We start from the raw sequence: 17,635 nt of genomic DNA, 5'->3' as shown, positions 1-17,635 counted from the left end.
TTCATTTGGGTTATCTTCATAATCAGTAATGACTGCTAGAACCAACAAGATCAAAAAGTAATGTTTTAGAGCAGTGGAAAAATTACCTCTGTCCTTTGTGTAGCTATAAAAACCCAGAACCCCTCACTTCTTTTCTTCCTCTCTTCCTCCACTTCCTCATTCCTTCTTTTTCTTTTTTTTTCAATTTATGGAAAAAAATCTTGTTTAACCTTATTTAAAGTCCTTTAAACAATAAAAATCTTAGTAACAGAAAATGCTCAAAATTTTACACATTTACTTTCATAAAAGTTTTATATTTATATATTATAATATTATTACATTTAAATAATCTACAAATAGTCCTGGTGAAACTTCATTTTACTATGGAATGAAAAGGCAGAAAGAGTGACACCAGCCATTCTCCATCACAAACATCAACTGGTCCCCACTGAACTCAGACAGCAAAGATCTGGCCCATCTACAGGTTCTTAAACCTCTCCAGGGAATAAGATTCTAAAACTTAATGTTCCATTGAGTGAAGAAAGTTATTTTCTTTTCCTAGTGAGAAAAATTATCTTTCATTTCTTATAATTCAAAGGTCCCTGATGAAATAGAGGCCTATTTTCTTTTGTTTGGTTTTCAGCCAAGTTAGAGAACACCTGGAGAATAACTTCTAACATGCATATTAAAATGATAACTCTCTTCCAGGAACTTCACAAAGGGCATCAAAGAACAGCACTGTCAATTCCCCTTAGATCCTACACAGAGGTTTAATTAAATAACAAGATTTTAAAGATCAGGCTTGAATGTTGGTAAGATTATATGGCGATACACATATTTCTTTAGTTCCACAGAATAGGTATATGAGAAGAAACAACTACATCAAAAAGTAGCTAGAATGAGAGGATAAGAAATCTCATTAATTTTGGATACAGGAAAAGTTGTGTTTAATAATTTAATCAGGTAAAATGAAGCACTCAACATTTATTAATAGTAGTTATACAGAGCGTATACTCACTGGTCTTACTTTTACTGCTTATTCTTCCCCACTTAAAGCTGTTATTTTTTTTATTTTTATTTTTTTGCAGTACGCGGGCCTCTCACTGTTGTGGCCTCTCCCGTTGCAGAGCACAGGCTCCGGACGCGCAGGCTCAGCGGCCATGGCTCACGGGCCTAGCGGCTCCGCCGCTTGGGCACGATCCCGTGTCCCCTGCATCGGCAGGCGGACTCTCAACCACTGTGCCACCAGGGAAGCCCCATAAAGCTGTTATTTTATCTTGTCACACTTCCACAGCAACTAATGCCTCCATTTTTATAGCTAAAACACTAGGAGTAACTTCTAACCATTCCAAATGCTCCAGAATCAATTGTCAACATTGTTAAAACTCTTAGCCATTCTTCCCCAAAGCTAACTTCTTGCCCATACAGAACAAAGAAACAGCATCACCCTTGACCTAAGTCTCCTCATCAACTGATCTAATTTATGAAGATCAATCTTTCTTCTTAGTTGGCGGGCTCTGAGAGAAGTCAAATAATAATACTCTTCTGCCCCACCTGAGTGCTAAACTGAGATATAAAACAAGGAGTAAGACAAGCAGAGGCCCAAATACCATCTTTATTAGAAAGGCCAGGTTGGAGGACAAAGCTTAGTGCAGGAGCAAAATGGATTGTAACTGAACCCCTCCCCGCAGAAGACAGACATGGCAGCCTATCACAGCAGCACTAGGCTCTCAATAGGGAAGAGAGGCCTGCCCCAGAAGAAACAGGAGGAAATGTGTGCTCCATGGCAGGCTGGGTCCCAAAAAGGAAAAAAGGAAGAACTGAACATGCCTAAACTATTTTTTCTAAATTTACCACATGAAGAGAGATGTCACCTCATCTCACCTGGCATGGAATGAGTAGATTGGCAGAGAAATAAGGAGTTAAACTAATTTAACACCTTCTACTTGGAGGAAATACTAGGAAAAACTTGTTCTCCTTCCTGCCCCTGTTCCCCCCAACATTTTATGAACTACCAAACAGGATCTTCTGTGACAAAGTGTCTGTCGGTTTTCACATATCTCTAGTAACCCATGGATATGGGGTTGCAATTTATATTAAGAATACTTTAATCTTAACAACTATACCCCTTAGATTTCCTGGTGTTTTACTGGCTAGAAAATTACTTCCCATCAATTTTGCACCACATTTACTTTACATTCATCAAAAATTTTTCTAAACTCTTTAAAAATCAAAATTGTGTCTTATAACTAATCTGGAAACCAACAAATGTGTTCTGGTTAAGAAAGTTAACTTCTTTAAGTCTCAACTTAAATGGTAAAATGGGTCTAATAACAGCACCTACCACATAGGAGTTGTTTTGAAGATAAAAGAAATTATGCATGTGAAATCCTAAGCCTGACACTAAACAGTACTCAATATCTGTTAGATGTTCATGATGGTGGTGGTGGTGATAGTGATGATGATGATGTCAATGATTTTGCTCTTTCCAACATGATCTAACTCCAAATTATATCCTGACCCTTATGACATCTCTCCACCTCCAATGCTACTTATCTATGATCTCTCACCTATTCTATTGCAACAGTCCCCTCCTTGGATAGCCCTAGTCCTCTCTTGTCCCTCTGTGGTGGCCTACCATGGCAGACACAGTGATATTTTTAAGATGCAGATCAGATCTTGTCATTCTTTCACCTGAAGCCTCCAGTGGCTTCTCATCACACTCAGAATAAAACCCAAACTCCTTATCCTGGCCTACAGGTTGGACATGAGCTGATCCTGCCCACCTCTTGGACTTCACCTTCCTCTGTTTTCCAGCTGGCTCACTACACTTTAGCCATGGCAGCTTTCTTTTCCTCTAACTCCTCAAGCTGATTCTTGTTTGGGTACTGTTTTAGAAAATTCAGCGTCCAAGGTCAAAGGAAATTCTGTCTCCTTTCAGGCTCCAAATTACATAATAAGTTCTTTATCACGAAGTAAAAAATTCAAAGCTCCAAAAACAAAAATTAAATCCTTTTTAAAAAATTTTCATAGTAATCAAAATCCTTGGTTCATAACGCATTCTGACCATTGGTTCATGCTTTATTTACTTGTTGGTTTATATAATAATATAATAATTAAACCCACTACCTAAAGTAAACATAACCCAACATCCAACTCTGATCCCCACTCTCTCCACATAATGTCACTATCATCTCGAATACAGGATACAGAAGACCTGAACAGCACTATCAACCACCTGGGGCTAATTAACATTTATAGGACATTCTTCCTCAGCAAAATATACTTTCTTTTCAAGTGTACATACAGAATGCACCAAGAGTGACTATATTCTGGCCCATAAAGCAAACCTCAACACATTTTAAAAATATTGCAATCAAAAAAGGATGTTCTTAGACCATAATGGAATTAAATTAGAAATAAGTAACACAGATATTTAGAAAATCTCCAAATATTTGGAAATTAAATAACACAATTCTAAATAATCCATAGGTCAAAAAGAAAATCAAAAGAGAAATTAGCAGATGTTTTGAAATGAATTAAAATTAAAATATAACATATCAAAACACAGCATGCAGCTCAAGCAGTACTTAGAAGGATAGCCATACTACATATACTAAAAAAGAACAAAGACCTCAAATCAATGACATAAGCTTCCATTTAAGTCTAAAACAAGCAGAAGAAAGTAAATAATAAAAAAGACCAGAAATCAATAAAAATGAAAGCAGAAAAACAATAGAGAAAATCAGTGAAAGCAAAAGTTGGTTCTTGGAGTACATCAATAAGATTACAAAACTTCTAACTGACCAAGAAAAAAAGAGGAAGAAGATACAACTTACCAATATCAGGAATGGAAGATAAGACATCACTATAAATCTACAGATATTTAAAAGATTATAAAGGAATAGTACAAACAACTTTATGTCCATAAATTTGACAACTTAGATGAAATGGACAAATTCCTTGAAAGGCACATATTACCAAAGTTCACTCAAAATGAAAGAGATAACCTGTATAGTACTATATACTATATATAGTACTATATATTCACTGTTAAAAACCTTCCAAAAACAAATATATATAAAATACATATGTACATATATACAAAAATACATATATTCATGCATAAGAGAATGTCATAACAGCTTTATGAAACAATTTTGAAAACTTAGATGAAATAGACAAACTTAAAAAAATGACTTACCAGGTCTGACTCGAGAAGAAATCACAGTTCTCGAATAGTTCTGTAAATTAAGAGATTTAGTTTAAATGAGAGATTTAATTAAAGATATTTAAGCTGAGGTTTATTACCTTCCCACACAGAAAACACCCAGCCCAGATGATTTTACAGGATGTTTTACTAAACTTTCAAGCAACAAACCATCCCAAGTTTATATGAACACTTCCTGTGAATATCAACTCAGTTTGTAACTTGTTTTTTTGCTTTCTTTCAGGTGTTTTTGTTGAACAAAGGTTCTTAATATGGTCAAATGTATCATTCTTTTCTTCTTCTTTAGAAATATTTTCCTTTCCTAAGTTCATGGAGATATTCACCTTTATTTTCTATGAAGAATTTTAAAATTGTATTGCTGACATACAGGCCCTCAAGTCTGCCTGGAGTTGGTTTTTGTTTTTAGCCTGAGATGGTGATTCAATTTACTTTGGGTAACCACTTTTTGTGTAGTTCCATCTGTTTGACAATCCTTCCTTTACACATTGATCTGACATCTAATTCTGTCATTTAATAATATTCTATACTAATTCTATAGGAGTCTTTTGCTGAGCTCTCTATTCTATTCATTAGTCAATTTATCTACTTCTGTACTAATGCTGCACTATCTTACTTAGCCTCATAGAAATTTCTCACATCTGGTAGGGCCAGGCCTTCAGAACTGTTTTGCCTATCTCTGGCTCTTTACTCCTCCAGCTTCAATCTCATGGAAAGAGAGATTCCTTATACTCTCAACTCCCTTGCCCTTCCTCCATCACATTCACCTAACTAGATCCCACTCCCAGGCATGTTAAAAGCTAACTCTCTACCTACTCAGTCACTACACTGAATGAATCTGAACAATACACAAAACCATGCTAACTGATGTAACTTTGTAACTACGGTTTCAAATGGGTCCTCAAAATTGTTCAACAATCCTACATTCTCTTGTCAATCTATCCTCCCACACTTCTAAATTAGAAGGCAAAATTCATGTTGAGACCTAATCCCCAATGTGATAGCATTAGTAGGTGGGGGGCCTTTGGGAGTAAATTAGGTTATGAGGGTGGAGCCCTCATGAATGGGATTAGTACTCCTATAAGGAGGGTCCAAAATGTCAAATATATCTCAATAAAACTGGAAAAAAACACACAACAACAAAAAAACAGAATATAAATAAAAGCGACCCCAGAGCTGCCTTGGACCTTCTGCCACTTGAGGTTATTGCAAAAGAGTCTATGAACCGCGAAGCGGGCTCCCACCATACACCAAATCTTCCAGCACCTTTGTCTTGGACTTTCCAGTCTCCAGAGCTGTGAGAAATAAATTTCTGCTGTTTATAAGCCATCCAGTCTATGGTATTCTGTTACAGTAGTGTGACTGGATTAAGACACTATCCCTCAGTAAAAGAGGTAATAAAAGTATTTACCTTTCAGAATTATGAGAATTAAATGAGTTAATATATATAAGGCCCATAAAATATGTGGCACACAGTAAATACTATTTAATGCTAGCATTGTTATCCTACGTGATTTCACATCTTACCCCCTTTACTCAAACCTCTTTTCCCTACTCCTTCTCTTCACTGATGACCCTGCTAATTTCATTGAGATAAGAGTAGTCAAAAGAGAAGTTCCACGTCTTCTTATCAAAAGATCTTCCAATTTACTTGCAGTTGTACCCCTATACTCTGCCTTCTCTATTACTGTAGATAAATTGTTATTATTCCTCAGGTCAACTCCTCCACTTAGGGACTTCCCTGGTGGTCCAGTGGTTAAGACTCTGCGCTTCCACTGCATGGGGTGCAGGTTCGATCCCTGGACTGTAACTAAGATCACACAGGCCACATGCGCAGCCAAAAAAAAAAAATTCCTCCACTTAGGCACCCCTCTAGTCTACTCAAGGACTTGCTCATGCAGTCATCCCTTTTCTCTATGAATTATCTATTTTTTACTTCTCTACTGGAATAATCCCATCAGTATACAAAAATGTCATAAAATGTGCCCTCTTAAATCCATCCTGGCTCCACAATCCTCTCCAGATATGGCCCCCTTTCTCTGCACATTATAGAAAAACTCCTTGCAAAAACTGTCCATAATTGCTGTCTATAGTTCCTTCTCTCCCATATTCTGACTCCAACCCAATCAAGCTTACATCTTCACCACTCCACGGGATCCCCTCTTGACAAAGGCACGAACAACCTCCACATTGCCAAATCCAAAATACAATTCTCAGTCCTCATCTTACCCTTCCTTGACACTTGCTCACTTCCACCTTCTTCACTTGGCTTTGATTAGAGTACGGCATTGGCCACTCCTTCTCAGTCTATTTCGCTTCATCTGCTTCTCTTCATACCACTAAGTTTCCATGTGCCTAAGGCTCAGGCCTCCAACCTCTCTCTGTTCCACCTACAGTCATCCCCTAAACGATCTCACTCAGAGCCATGGCTTTCAATGCAATCTATTCACTGATGACTCTCCTGAACACCATACCCGTATATCCAACTGCCCACCTCACATCCCTACCTGGAAGTCTAACAAGCTTCTCAAAATTAATGCATCCTTAACAGCACCCTTAATATCTCTTTCTAAATCTGCTCCTCTCCCAGTATTTTCCACTCTGTAAATAACACAAGTCATTCAGTTGCTCAGGTCACAAATCATAATTAACTTCCCTCTCACATCCTACAGTCCTGAGCAAATCCTGTTGGCTCTACCATCAAACTGTAAATCTAATCCAACCACTTTTACCACCTTGGACTGAGAAGGGTATCATCTCCCAACTGAAGTAGCGTTAACACCCTCCCAACTGGCTTCACAGATTCATCTTACAGTTTTTTTCTCCTCACAATAGTCAGAGTGAAACTATAAAAAATATAAACCCTATCTTGTTACTCCCCTGCTGAAAACTTTCCAAAGGCATTCAATCACAGGAAGAGTAAACAAAGTCTTGACCATGGTCTACAGGTTCCATATGACCCTGTGCACCTCTCAAACCTCACCTATTACCACACTACTCTTCAAGCACTCAGCTCCCCCCTCCCTGATCCCTCAGTTCTTGAGAAGCACCAGCCCATTCTACTTATGGAGAATCCCTCTTCTTGGAAGGTTTTACCCATACACTTGTCTGAATGGCTCCCTCTCTTTAGGATCTCAGCTCAAATGTAATCGCCACATAGATACCTTCTAACACCACCCTACCCAAGGTAGCCACCTACATCCCCAAGTCACTATCACCTAACCAACTGCATTTTCTCTATAGCACCTTATCCATATATAAAACTATCTTTTTATTTTAAATACACTTATATTTTGTCTTCTCGTACCTAGAATATAGACTTTATAAGAGCAGAAACCTTCACTCTCTTGTTAACTGTTGTAGCCTCAAGTGCCTAGAACAGTGCCGGGAACAGAGAATACATTTTAAAAACTAGTTGTGGAATGAACCAAAATCCCAGAAAATTTTCATATCTATTTCATTCTCCAAGAGAAACTGAAGTTTAAAGACTCAATTAAATGAATCACCCAAGATTCCACAACCAAGACGGCAGCTTTGAGGTTTAAGGCCGGGTCTCTCACTAAAGCATGGGTTTTTAAATACTACGTCACCTTCCTTCACTAAACGTTTTTCAATTTACTGTGCTTCTTGTGAGTAGGAGTTAAGGCTCCGAGGTCTAATTTTCCAAACTATAAGCAAAAGGCCTCCACTCGACAGCACGTAGACCCACACGCCTGACCTCTCCATCCTCCGACCCAGCGCCACAAAGCCCGCCCTGTGGGTTTGCCCAGGGCGCCTGCGTCATGAGCGGGGCTCGTGCAAAGGCTTCTGGGATTGGTAGTACCTGTTCCTTCTGTCTAAGGCATTCACATAAAAAGAAATAAACCCCAGTGCAAATTAGATATCTCTGAATTGCGCACAAATTAAACACGACGCAGATTCTGGAAAGTTGTGCAGACTTCTCGTTTTCTACCGCGAGGCGCCAGCCGGACCAGGCGCTGCGCAGACAGCCGCAAGGGTCCTCATCTGGGCGGGGCTTGCTCGCGATGGTTTGTGGTTCCTTCCTGCGCTGCTTCTCTCTTTCGCTCAGGTCCCTGGCGCCGGCAGCATGGGTGAGGTGTCCCGGGCCGGGGTGAGGGGGCTGCGCGAGCAAACTGGGGTTTCGGGGACGGGCGGGCAGATAGAAACAAAACGGTGAGGGAGAGCCACGGTGGGGTGCAGATGGGGAGCGCCAGGGGAGCGCCGCTGCCGCAGGCACATGGCCGGGCGGGAAAGGGCCAGGGCTGCTCGGAGGCCGCGGAGCCGGAGTTCGAGAGGGACGCGGGGGCGTTGGGGAGGGCGCCGCTTCCCCCCGAGCTTTGGCGCGGGGCTTCATTCGTTGGGGAGAGCACACCTGTTGGAGCGCTTGTGTCCACGTCTTAGATGGTTCAAGGGAAACTTTGCGGTTCGTATTAGGGCCAGGGTGTGATGTCAGAGCCTACCGGCCTGTAGTCTAGAAGAGGCTAGTACCTGAGATAATGTAAAATAAGATTTGGGTGTTTTTACTGGGCATCTAAGGTGATTTTCAATTTTAGGCAAGTGTCGCGGTCTTCGTACTGCCAGGAAGCTCCGTAGCCACCGACGAGACCAGAAGTGGCATGATAAGCAGTACAAGAAAGCCCATTTGGGCACAGCCCTGAAGGCCAACCCTTTTGGAGGTGCTTCGCATGCCAAGGGAATTGTGCTTGAAAAAGTGTAAGTGAAAGTCCATCGCTGTTTACTTCATGGTTTTAGTATGGTAACTCGGGATAGATGCGCTTAAAGAAGGCTTGATGTAAATTCTAGGTCTTTATGTGTCTGTGTCTTTTGGGAAGTTAAATAATTTCCAGAGGTTTTTAAACTTTCAACATTAGTTTGGAAGGAATTGGGGTGGCATCGGAGGGGAGAAAGTAGCGATAATGAAACAAGGGACATTATGAGAGCTTAATATGTGTGGAAACTATTCTAAATAATTCGCACCCATCAACTATTTCATCTTTACAATTACATCTTTCCCGGTGAGAAAACTAATATGGAGAAGTTTCTTGCCTGATGTTCTACAGCTAAGATTGAGCCACATGAATTTGCAAGCACTCAACAGTTTTTTGACTTTACGAAATGATCCCATCAAATTTAGTGGTACTGATTTGAATCCAGGATTTCTAGCTCTATTTCTTGGTTCGTGTTTTACAACTATAAAGAGGCCAGAAGTTTCCCCTATTGGTCTAATGAAACTAAGACTAAAGAAAAACTTCGTTTAAGTTTAGCAATTTAGGATTATGTTGAAAAGGTAGGAATACTACAATTTCTAGTAAGTTTTATGCTTAATGAACTAAAATGTGTCCCTTTTCAGAAAGCCAACTTACTGTGTTACATGCTGTTTATGTTTCAGAGGGGTTGAAGCCAAACAACCGAATTCTGCCATCAGGAAGTGTGTCAGGGTTCAACTAATCAAGAATGGCAAAAAAATCACCGCCTTTGTACCCAATGATGGTTGTTTGAATTTTATTGAGGTAAGTGTTTTAGTCTGTTTCTGTTTTGGGGGTAGCAGCTGTTTCCCTCAGTTGTTTATAGGATAAATGGGTATTTTTGGTGATTGCCACTTACACCAGAAGTAAACTGTTGATTTTATTCCAGGAAAATGATGAAGTTCTGGTTGCTGGATTTGGTCGCAAAGGTCATGCTGTTGGTGACATTCCTGGAGTCCGCTTTAAGGTTGTCAAAGTAGCCAATGTCTCTCTTTTGGCCTTATATAAAGGCAAGAAGGAAAGACCAAGATCATAAGTTTTGATGATGAAAGCAGGATAGTAATAAATTTCCATATGCCAAAAATATGTTTTGTGTCTTTTCTCACCACAGAGATGCATTGTATGCTTTACCAATTTTAGGAGATTGAGAAAACAGTTAATTCAGGATTTTCTAGAGTAAATGGAATTGATAACAGATATTTTCCCCTTCTCCGTGGAATAAACAATATTGCTTAAATCTGAAATAAATATACAGTGTTCCTGTGTAAGGGCCTAAAAAACTCTTTGAGCTTCTAGTGGGAATCATCTTGGGATCCCTGAGAAATGTACATTCCTGGATCCATCTCCTTAGGGACCCAATATGATAGATACTATGGTCAGGTTACTCCCTGCTCTGGTGATTTTCATTTATCTAAAGGTCACCAGGATCCATCTGGTAATTTTGTGTTTATGATAGCAAAACTTAGGCACTACACAGTTTAGTAGACAGGAGTTAATGGAAGTGTATCCCAGGCAAATTAAGGCGTAAGGGAGACCAGTTATGGAAAGATTGATCTAAGTACTCTTGTCTTGAGCTTGTCAGTAATAAAGATTTTGACCTTGAGATTTATTTCGAGGCACACAAAGTAGTGGAAGTGACTAGGTAGAAATGGTCCAGATGGGTCGGTTGTCTTTTGATAATTGAAGTGGGTGTTGGTTGGGTACATAGGGGTCCTCTGTCCACAAATTGCTTGAAGATTTTGATGGGAAAAAACGGTAAAATTATCTTAAAAAGTTTATTAGCCTTATGAAATCTGTGATCTGAAGAACTGCTTTTGGCAGCATTAGTAGGTATGAGTTAATTTGTTCTCTGAGTTATGTTTAAGATCTTTGGAAAATGGAAATTTTTGGCTTACTATCTCCCATTAAGATCAAGACCAGTATCCATACCTGGCATCGGAGACCCTGTGTGTTGTCTTTTCTCTGCCTGCTCAGCAGCACGACCTCTCAACTTGCTCAAACCTGCATTCCCCAGCCAGCTTCAGCTAGTGCCTGGCAGGTCACCTGCTGCTCCTCCCACCTCAGACTTCTCTGATCCCAAATTCACACTTCATACTTGTGCTTATACTTGTACTCTCTGTGCTTATACTTGTCGCAATTGTGTGATGGTCTTTCCACGAGGGTGGAGACAGGCTGTTTTTTGATTGAAATATATTTGACATTACTAAGACGTACATGTTAATTTGGTACTTTTTTCTGTTGTTTAATAGGGGGAAAGCTTTTATTCACACACACAACTTGAATAATACCAGGGGGGTGTACCAAATTACCCGTGAGCAAGTTGGTTTTCGTAGACATGTTATATCTTTAACAGGCTATCTCCACTGAAAATTTCAACCAAAGATATCAAATATAGACGTACACACATAGTACCATTCTCTAATCAATTCCACAGGATTTGGAGAGATGAGAAATATCTCTTTCATTAGAGCAGGAGCTAAATACATTGTCAGTTTGCATATGCTTTTCTTTTTAAACATTATTGGAGCATAATTGCTTTACAATGGTGTGTTAGTTTCTGCTTTATAACAAAGTGAATCAGCTATACATATACATATATCCCCATATCCCCTCCCTCTTGCGTCTCCCTCCCATCCTCCCTATCCCACCCTTCTAGGTGCTCACAAAACACTGAGCTCATCTCCCTGTGCTACACAGCTGCTTCCCACTAGTTGTTTTACATTTAGTAGTGTATATATGTCCATGCCACTTTCACTTTGTCCCAGCTTACCCTTCCCCTTCTTCGTGTCCTCAAGTCCATTCTCTACGTCTGCATGTTATTCCTATCCTCCCCCTAGGTTCTTCATAACCAATTTTTTTTATTTTTAGATTCCATATATATGTGTTAGCATACGGTATTTGTTTTTCTCTTTCTGACTTGACTTCACTCTATGACACTCTAGGTCCATCCACCTCACTACAAATAACTAAGTTTTGTTTCTTTTTATGGCTGAGTAATATTCCATTGTATATATGTGCCACATGTTTATCCATTCATCTGTTGATGGACAATTAGTTTGCTTCCATGTCCTGGCTATTGTAAATATAGCTGTAATGAACATTGTGGTACATGACTCTGAATTATGGTTTTCTCAGCGTATATGCCCAGTAGTGGGATTGCTGGGTTGTACGGTAGTTCTATTTTTAGTTTTTTAAGGAACCTCCATACTGTTCTCCATAGTGGCTGTCTCAACTTACATTCCCACCAACAGTGCAAGAGGGTTCCCTTTTCTCCACAACCTCTCCAGCATTTATTGTTTGTAGATTTTTTGATGATGGCCATTCTGACTGGTGTGAGGTGATACTTCACTGTAGTTTTGATTTGCATTTCTCTAATCATTAGTGGTGTTAAGCATCCTTTCACGTGTTTGTTGGCGATCTGTATATCTTCTTTGGAGAAATGTCTGTTTAGGTCTTCTGCCCATTTTTAGATTGGGTTGTGTGTCTTTTTGATATTGAGCAGCATGAGCTGCTTGTAAATTTGTGAGATTAATCCTTTGTCAGTTGCTTCATTTGTATTTTCTCCCACTCTAAGGGTTGTCTTTTCGTCTTGTTTCTGTTTTCCTTTGATGTGCAAAAGCTTTTAAGTTTCATTAGGTCCCATTTGTTTGTTTTTATTTCTTTTTCTCTAGGAGGTGGGTTAAAAAGGATCTTGCTGTGATTTATGTCATAGAGTGTTCTGCCTATGTTTTCCTCTAAGAGTTTTATAGTGTCTGGCCTTACATTTAGGTCTTTAATCCATTTTGAGTTTATTTTTGTGTATGGTGTTAGGGAGTGTTCTAATTTCATTCTTTTACATGCAGCTGTCCATTTTTCCCAGCACCACTTATGGAAGAGGCTGTCTTTTCTCCATTGTGTATTGTTGCCTCCTTTATCAAAAATAAGGTGACCATATGTGCATGGGTTTATATCTGAGCTTTCTATCCTGTTCCATTGATCTATATTTCTGTTTCTGTGCCAGTACCATACTGTCTTGGATTACTGTAGCTTTGTAATATAGTCTGAAGTCAGGGAGCCTGATTCCTCCAGCTCAGTTTTTCTTTCTCAAGGTTTCTTTGGCTCTTCGGGGTCTTTTGTGTTTCCATACAAATTGTGAAACTTTTTGTTCTAGTTCTGTGAAAAATGCCATTGGTAGTTTGATAGGGATTGCACTGAATCTGTAGATTGCTTTGGGTAGTATAGTTATTTTCACAGTGTTGATTCTTCCAATCCAAGAACATGGTATATCTATCTGTATCATCTTTAATTTCTTTTTTCAGTGTCTTATAGTTTTCTGTATACAGGTCTTTTGTCTCCTTAGGTAGATTTATTCCTGGGTATTTTATTCTTTTTGTTGCAGTGGTAAATGGGAGTGTTCCCTTAATTTCTCTTTCAGATTTTTCATCATTAGTGTATAGAAATGCAAGAGATTTCTGTGCATTAATTTTGCATCCTGCTACTTTACCAGATTCATTGATTAGCTCTAGTAGTTTTCTGTTAGCATCTTTAGGATTCTCTATGTATAGTATCATGTCATCTCTATGTATAGTATCATGTCATCTCTATGTATAGTATCATGTCATCTGTACTTCTTTTCCAATTTGGATTCATTTCTTTTTCTTCTCTGATTGCTGTGGCTAAAACTTCCAAAACTATGTTGAATAATAGTGGTGAGAGTGGACAACCTTGTCTCGTTCCTGATCTTAGTGGAAATGGTTTCAGTTTTTCACCATTGAGAACGATGTTGGCTGTGGGTTTGTCATATGGCCTTTATTATGTTGAGAGAAGTTCCCTCTATGCTTACTTTCTGGAGCGTTTTTATCATAAATGGATGTTCAATTTTGTCAGAAGCTTTTTCTGAATCTATTGAGATGATTGTATGGTTTTTCTACTTCAGTTTGTTAATATGGTGTATCACATTGATTGATTCGCGTATATTGAAGAATCTTGCATTCGTGGGATAAACCCCACTTGATCATGGTGTATGATCCTTTTAATGTGCTGTTGGATTCTGTTTGCTCCTATTTTGTTGAGGATTTTTGCATCTATGTTCATCAGTGATATTGGCCTATAGTTTTCTTTCTTTGTGACATCTTTGTTTGGTTTTGGTATCAGGGTGATGGTGGCCTCATAGAATGAGTTGGGTAGTGTTCCTCTCTCTGCTATATTTTGGAAGAGTGTGAGAAGGATAGGTGTTAGCTCTTCTCCAAATGTTTGATAGAATTTGCCTGTGAAGCCAACTGGTCCTGGGTTTTGTTTATTGGAAGATTTTTAATCACAGTCTCAATTTCAGTGCTTGTGATTGGTCTGTTTATATTTTCTATTTTTTCCTGGTTCAGTGTCGGAAGGTTATGGTTTTCTAAGAATTTGTCCATTTTTTCCAGGTTGTCCATTTTATTGGCATAGAGTTGCTTGTAGTAATATCTCATGATCCTTTGTATTTCTGCAGTGTTAGTAATTTGGTACATTTGTATGTAGTAACTGGACTGGCAGTTCTTGGTTTCCGTCCCAGTGCTTCCTAGTGCCTCTAATTGCACAGTTACTGGTTAAGCCATTCCCAAATGCTGACCAGATGCTTCCAGATGGGTGTAATTGAGCCAAATGGGGAGCCCCTGGGCCTCGCCTGCCTGTAACAGAAGAGGCTGCTGAGGGTCACAGTTTAACCCCCGGGCTCAGGTGCTGGGAGGGCACCCCTTGCGGGAGGGTGGGCCCCTGGCAGTAGGGAGCTCTGCTCAGGGGCGGGCGCGCAGAAGGGAGGAGGGGTCGGATTATAAGGCCGGGTGGAACAGACAGCCACCTACTCCCGCGTCTCGCTCCTGCAGCGCTGAGACCTCAGCCAAACCTATAAAGATGAACAAGCCTGGGAGTTAAGACACCCTGCTACAATGGTTCGCACTTGTCTCCTGGGTACACCCAGGATGCCTCTGTCCTGTGACGACTGACCCATAAATCCACCACAGGTGCCTCAGACCCAAATGTTTGACCCTGATGTGAGTTGCCTCTGCCTCCTGTGTATTCCCTTCATCCCACCTCCTACTCCCCCACCACCTGTGAATAAAGCCCCTTCATTCTTGGATCCTTCTCGAAGTTCTAGAGAGGGAAATGAGGCACTAACCTTGGGTGCAAAATTTAAGCAAAATCCCAGCAGCTCTTTTTGGTAGAAATAGAAAAGCTAATTCTAAAATTTGTATGGAAAGGCAAAAGAACTGGAATAGCTAAAACAATATCAAAAACGAAGAATAAAGGTGGAGGAATCACAAACTGGTTTTAAGACAATTTGTAGCTATAGTAATCAAGAGGGTGTGGTGTCGGAGGAGGGACAGACACATCAATAAACTAGGAGACTGGAAATAGACTTACACAGGTATGACCAACAGCTATGTGACAGATACAAAAGTAATTGGGGGCGGACAGATACTTTTTTCAATAGATAGTGGGGACTTTGATTAGCAGAAAAATGGACTTCAACCTAAACTTCACACCTTTTACAAAAATTAACTCAAAATGGATCATATATCAATATAAAAAGTAAAGCTGTAAAAATTATAGACAAAAACATCTTCATGACTTAGGGTTAGGTGAAGAGTTCTAAGAGATTACACCAAAAGCACGTTCCACAAAAAGAAAAAAAGGATAAAGTGGTCTTCATCAAAATTAAAATCTTTTGTTCTGTGAAATATCTTGTCAAGAGGATGAAAAGAAACTACAGACTGGGAGACAATATTTGCAAGTCACATATCCAATAAAAGACTTGTATCCAAAATATACGAAGAACTCCCTAATCTCAAAAGTAAGAAAACGATCCTATTACAAAATGGACGAATGAACAAACATTTCACTGAAGAGATGACAAGCACATGAAAAGATGATTAACATCAGCCGTTAGGAAAATGCAAATTAAAATCATAAGGAGATATCACTATACACCTAGCAAATGACTAAAATTAAAAATACTGACAATACCAAGCACTGGAAAGACTGTGGAGCAACTGGATTGTTGGTGGGACTCTGAAATGGTAGTCACTCTAGAAAAGTTTGGCAGTTTCTTACAAAGTTAACATATGCTTAGGATCCAGCAGTTGCACTCCTGGGTAGTTATCACACAGAAATGAAATGTCTGCCCACACAAAATCCTGTACACAGATGTTCATGGCAACTGTATTTGTGATAGTCAAGAACTAGAAGCAACCTAAATGTCCTTCAGTGGGCAAATAAACTGGTTGCATCCATAAATGAAATGCTACTCAGTCGTAAAAGACACTTGCTGCGTGCAACAATTTCTATGGATCTTAGTGGTATGCCAAGTACAAAAAGGCAATCTCAAAAGGTTACATATGTCTTGTATCATTTCATGTATATGAACTTCTTGAAATGACAAATTATAGCAATGGAGAAGAGATGGGTAGCTGCCAAGGATGAATGATGGGGATAGAGACAAACTATAAAAGACTGGCAGGAGGGAGTGTCTTTGTGGTGATGGAACAGTCCTGTGTCCTGATTGTGGTGGCATTTACACAAATCAATACTTGTGATGGAATTTCATAGTCCCCACAAAGTGCATATAAAAATTGATGAAATAAAGCAAGTTCTGTAGTTTAGTTAATACTGTTGTAATGTCAATTTACTGGTTTTGAAAATATACTCTGGTTATCAAGTATGTTATTAAGGGAAGTTGGGTGAAGTATACAAACTATACTGTTTTTGCAACTTCTTGTGAGTCTTAGTTACAAATTAAAAGGTTTAAAAATTGTGGATGAGTAAATATTTAAATTCTGTGACCTCTTACATTTGCCTAGCAAACCTCAAACAAATCAGAAATTGTTAGTGCAGAAAGAATCTGGAGATCACTTAGTCCTGTGGTTCCCAAATCCAGAACGTCAGAGTCCCTAAGGTATTTGTTAGATTATACAAATTCTCCTGATCTTCTGGAAAACAATCTTTACAGTATTTCTGGAAAAAATCTGTCTTATCGACAAACTATCAGGCAGTCTTTATGAAGCTATCCCCTTGCTTTCCGCAGTTATGGGGATACTACTGCTCTATTCCAGCCACCTCATTTTATAAGTCAGAAGCCAAAAATAGCTCAAGTATTTTTGAAATAATTTGCCCAAGTAATTGGCATAGCTGAAACTAGAAAAATAATCTGTCCTCTAAACTAAACTGTTCCTGTAGGAGATGCACCTCATAGCAAAATAATAAACACTACCTTACAGGTGGCTCCTTAGTGAATTATGGCATACATAATGCTGGGTATTTAATAAGAGTTTTTGTTGTAAACTGTATTATGGAAATACATAATACCTCAACTATATGGGGTTTTTTTCCTTTTATTTTTTGATAGAGCTGAGAGACAGTTCTAATTTGACAGCTGTGCAAATTTGAATGTATATCTTTGTGTAGATGAATTCATTCCAGGTAAATGTCTGGATTTTGTTATAATAGTCATCTGTGGGTAACATTCCTGGAGCCTGTTTCACGTTTGTCAAAGTAGCTAACATGTCTTTATTGATTTTACACAAAGTTGAGAAAAGAGACTAAGGTCATAAATTACCATATTACTATAAAATTTTCACTAACAGCTGCTTGTATAATCTTTATTCTGACCTATAAAGTCTAAAATAAAATGGATCATCCAAGTATTAACTCACATTTCTTATGATATTGT

The 17,635-nt window shown here is 39.0% G+C and overlaps 2 protein-coding genes across 2 annotated transcripts in view; one reads left to right on the top strand and one right to left on the bottom strand.

Annotated features, from left to right (window-relative positions):
• The window catches only part of LOC115847330 (V-type proton ATPase subunit S1-like protein), a 56,378-nt gene extending 49,240 nt beyond the window's left edge, over positions 1-7,138 (bottom strand). The window contains 2 exon segments of the mRNA XM_030847055.2: positions 4,184-4,223; positions 6,437-7,138. Coding sequence (XP_030702915.2) covers positions 4,184-4,223; positions 6,437-6,496 — 100 coding nt within the window. The 5' untranslated portion in view covers positions 6,497-7,138.
• A 952-nt stretch (positions 7,139-8,090) lies between these two features.
• On the top strand, positions 8,091-10,036 carry RPS23 (ribosomal protein S23). The gene is made up of 4 exons (XM_030847040.3): positions 8,091-8,298; positions 8,761-8,920; positions 9,597-9,717; positions 9,842-10,036. Exons 1-4 carry the CDS (start codon positions 8,295-8,297, stop codon positions 9,986-9,988), a joined length of 432 nt encoding a protein of 143 aa, XP_030702900.1. The 5' UTR covers positions 8,091-8,294; the 3' UTR covers positions 9,989-10,036.
• The last annotated feature ends 7,599 nt before the right edge of the window (positions 10,037-17,635 follow it).

The sequence above is a fragment of the Globicephala melas genome, chromosome 3, assembly GCF_963455315.2.
Source record: "Globicephala melas chromosome 3, mGloMel1.2, whole genome shotgun sequence".
Lineage (NCBI taxonomy): Eukaryota > Metazoa > Chordata > Mammalia > Artiodactyla > Delphinidae > Globicephala > Globicephala melas.
This window is presented reverse-complemented; position numbering and strand designations above follow the sequence as displayed.

Bases quoted from the DNA above. Each gene is read 5' to 3' on its own strand.
- RPS23 (XM_030847040.3), top strand. The intron at 8,921-9,596 runs GTAAGTGAAAGT...TTTATGTTTCAG, and splicing joins GGAATTGTGCTTGAAAAAGT to AGGGGTTGAAGCCAAACAAC. The intron at 9,718-9,841 runs GTAAGTGTTTTA...ATTTTATTCCAG, and splicing joins GTTGTTTGAATTTTATTGAG to GAAAATGATGAAGTTCTGGT.